The 3,353-nt window shown below is 35.4% G+C and overlaps 1 protein-coding gene across 1 annotated transcript; it reads left to right on the top strand.

Annotated features, from left to right (window-relative positions):
- The first annotated feature begins 6 nt into the window (after positions 1-6).
- On the top strand, positions 7-3,149 carry LOC111405793 (vacuolar protein sorting-associated protein 2 homolog 3-like). The gene is made up of 7 exons (XM_023034832.1): positions 7-63; positions 174-245; positions 787-858; positions 949-1,029; positions 1,659-1,694; positions 1,787-1,842; positions 2,752-3,149. The coding sequence occupies exons 1-7, from the start codon at positions 37-39 to the stop codon at positions 2,801-2,803; spliced, it is 396 nt and encodes a 131-aa protein (XP_022890600.1). The 5' UTR covers positions 7-36; the 3' UTR covers positions 2,804-3,149.
- The last annotated feature ends 204 nt before the right edge of the window (positions 3,150-3,353 follow it).

Raw genomic sequence — 3,353 nt, 5'->3', positions numbered from 1 at the left:
CAACAAATAGCCAACTTACAAGGTAGTCGAGCTCAGATGAGAGGCATAGCGACTCACACCCAGGTAAATTGGTAAATCATCACTTTGGATAGGATCTTTTGTAACTTCAGTTGTCTTAGTTCATGTCAGAATGTGGGAGTTAACTTTACTTTTTACTTTTATTTGGTTTGCAGGCAATATCTGCTCAATCTTCTGTTGCTGTTGGTATGAAAGGTGCAAGCAAAGCTATGGCAGCCATGAATAAGGTTTGACCATGCTTCTAATTGAAATTTACTGTTTTCATATATTAGCTTCATGAAATACTATTAATAAAAATTATTGCAATAATTTCCAAAATAATATAAAAGGAAATTAGTTTGTTAATATTTAACATGGAACCATTAGATAATTTAATTAGTGATCCAAGGGTCTGGATTAAATACAGAGAAGTCGTTTCTCCTTTGGATAGACACCTAGAGAAGGTTGTCTCTCTTTGAATAGACACAAATATGTTCTTTGATAGTGAAATTGCTATCTTTACTGACAAAAACGACGTGTTCCTGAGATAATATCTGTTGTTTTAGGACTCCTCTTTCATTTTTATTTAATGTTGAGGGGCTGAGGGAATACCTGAAATTTGTTCTTATCTTGAAATGTTGACTTGGATGGTCAATGAGATATGAAATTCTGAGATTTAGTTTTGTAATTAGCATATCGTGGTATTGAGGATAACATCATATTGTAATTATATTTTTCCATCTTCTACCATTCATGATTTTTATGCTTATTAATTGGACTTTATTGCAGCAAATGGCACCTGCAAAGCAGGCAAAGGTGATTCAAGAATTTCAGAAACAATCTGCACAAATGGATATGACAGTAAGTACATATTTGGCATTGTATTTCAAAAAGATATTACACTTATTTTCCTAATGGAGTTAATATCTGGTTTCATATTTGTCCTTGTAGACGGAAATGATGTCAGACGCCATAGATGATGCTTTGGATAATGATGAAGCTGAGGACGAAACTGAAGAGTTAACAAACCAGGTATGATTCTTGCTGGTTGGACCAGATGCTGAAATTAAAGTTTTATCAAGTGCAAATCCTGTTAGATAATTAAATCACTAAGATTATTTAATCCAATTATTGATTTAAATGGGAGTTGGTCATAATTTGAATTGCTGTCCTGGATCAAGTTCACTAAAACTACTGTTCAGAAGCCATAATCTAAAAAAAGGGGAAAAAAAAATATACTTATCTTTTTTTCTTTTTTATTATTATAATATATTTGTTAAAAGATCATAAGATAGTCAAAATCAAGAATTTAATGATGTTACTCTGCTCTGTATCATTATTATCGTTGAACTATGAATTTTCTTCAATTACAAAATATTCTATTTGATCTTCATGTTAAACCTAGAAAGATCATTAGGAAATAGGAACCAAATATATACGTTCCAGGTGCCCTGTAGAGTTTTTCGCTTCATGGAGTTCTACCTGAATCAAATTTTCAATGCAGATCACTGTAGTGTAGGGTAATTGGAAACTGACCAGTGGCCACAATTATATTTTTACAAAGAATGTAGATTATTTGAGAATTGAAGTATTTATTGTCAAGTGTGGGTATTATCCCTTGCAATACATTTCACTTGTTTATGCTTAACTGATGTTTCCAGGTGCTGGATGAAATTGGCGTGGATATTGCCTCCCAGGTTAGTTTTTTTTTCGAAACTTCTACTTTGATGCAGTGAGAAGTTTTCATGTCTTATATTTAATTTGGTGTTTCCTTTCGGGTTCTTGACAGTTGTCAACCGCTCCCAAAGGAAAAATTGCTGGGAAGAACACTGAGGATGTTGGAAGGTATAGTTTTTCAGACACAAATGCCAATGTCATTATGTCTCTGTAGTGTTATTTCTTGTAAGAATGAATTTCAGCACAGTGCTGCAGACTTAATATATGCTCCGCAGATGGCAATTCATGGCACCATTTCTTACATCAACTGTAGTTAAGAGGCGTTCACGTTAAGGAAGAACTGATGTCTTAAATGAATAAACCAATAACTTAAACTGAATTTTGGTAAATCCTTGTACTGGCGGTGTCCAAACTGGCATGGCTTGTGCTGGGCGGGCTCATGCAGGTCAATGGGCCCCTAAAGCTGGTCCCCCACAGCACAGCACAGCACAGTTCCGAATCGGGTGGCATGGCCAATCTTGACACACTTTCTTGTGGCGGACAAAAATGCACAAATAATTGGATGGTTCTACACCGACACTTCCCCCATTTCCTATGTATTCCGTGTCTCTCTCAAAATCACACACACAGACAAAACACGCATGCTCACAATTTTTTGAAAGCCGAAGAATTAATGGTCAATTGGTCACAGAACTATAACATTGTTCCTTCACATTATTGTCAATCTTGGGGACACACACAAGGTTATTATTACCTGGTTTTGAAATAAGCAAACATTGCTTTTCTTTTACTAAATATTATTTACTACCAAAGTTTTGGGTGTACACCTTTCTGTTTACTGTCTAATTTTCCTCTGTTCACATTTTCTGAAGTAGAAATGAAATGATTTATTCTTCAAGTTTCTATTGATTATAATCCCCAATTAACTTCAAGTTGCACGATGTTCATTCCGTCGTGGGATGGGAACCGTCTTTTCTTTATATTTTTTTTGTACTATTTGCTTTCCAGTCGCAACAGTATCTTCTAGTTTCATTGATCATGTAAGCCACGTTCTCTTATTTATTTTGCTACTTGTAGTTCGGGCGTTGACGAACTGGAGAAGAGGTTGGCTGCCCTCAGAAATCCTTGAGCTGCATGCAATCTGAATTGTCAATATTGTCCTTTCTGAGTCGACTATTGCTGCTTCTCCATGCTGATTGAATTTCCCAAAGATGTGCATAGTTCCATTAACACACTCGGTCGGTCATCCACCTCGTATTGTTCCTTCCTTTTTCTTTTCAGATGTATTTGGAAGATCGTATTGTGATCGACATGCGAATCTATCAAGTTCTTATTAACCTTCAATGCTTATGTTTCTGCTCATTCACGGTTATCTGTTCGTAGGAAAATTGGAACACAGCTCTTGATGTGCCGTTTAACACCATTTTTGTGCATTTTCAATTGCAACAACTTTTCGGGAGTTTTACTTTTCAGAATGACAGAAGCTATCCTTCTCGCTTGAATTGATACAATTGGTCGAGTATATATCGTAAAAATATCATTTCTCTTATGCAATTTGATAACATATTTGTTGGAATTTAGAAGAATCGTCCAACCAGAGAAGGATGCTTAACAAGACCATGCTATTGTAAGGATGAGATTTATAGACTTCCAATAGAAAGAGCTTATTTGGACGATGT

Source organism: Olea europaea, chromosome 12, assembly GCF_002742605.1.
Source record: "Olea europaea var. sylvestris chromosome 12, O_europaea_v1, whole genome shotgun sequence".
Taxonomy (NCBI): Eukaryota; Viridiplantae; Streptophyta; class Magnoliopsida; order Lamiales; family Oleaceae; genus Olea; species Olea europaea.
This window is presented reverse-complemented; position numbering and strand designations above follow the sequence as displayed.

What these genes read in the sequence shown, in the direction of transcription:
- LOC111405793 (XM_023034832.1), top strand. Translation starts at nt 37, where the DNA reads ATGAGAGGCATAGCGACTCACACCCAG. An exon ending in CTGCACAAATGGATATGACA is followed by an intron (nt 859 to 948) that starts GTAAGTACATAT and finishes TTGTCCTTGTAG; the next exon opens with ACGGAAATGATGTCAGACGC. An exon ending in CTGAAGAGTTAACAAACCAG is followed by an intron (nt 1,030 to 1,658) that starts GTATGATTCTTG and finishes TGATGTTTCCAG; the next exon opens with GTGCTGGATGAAATTGGCGT.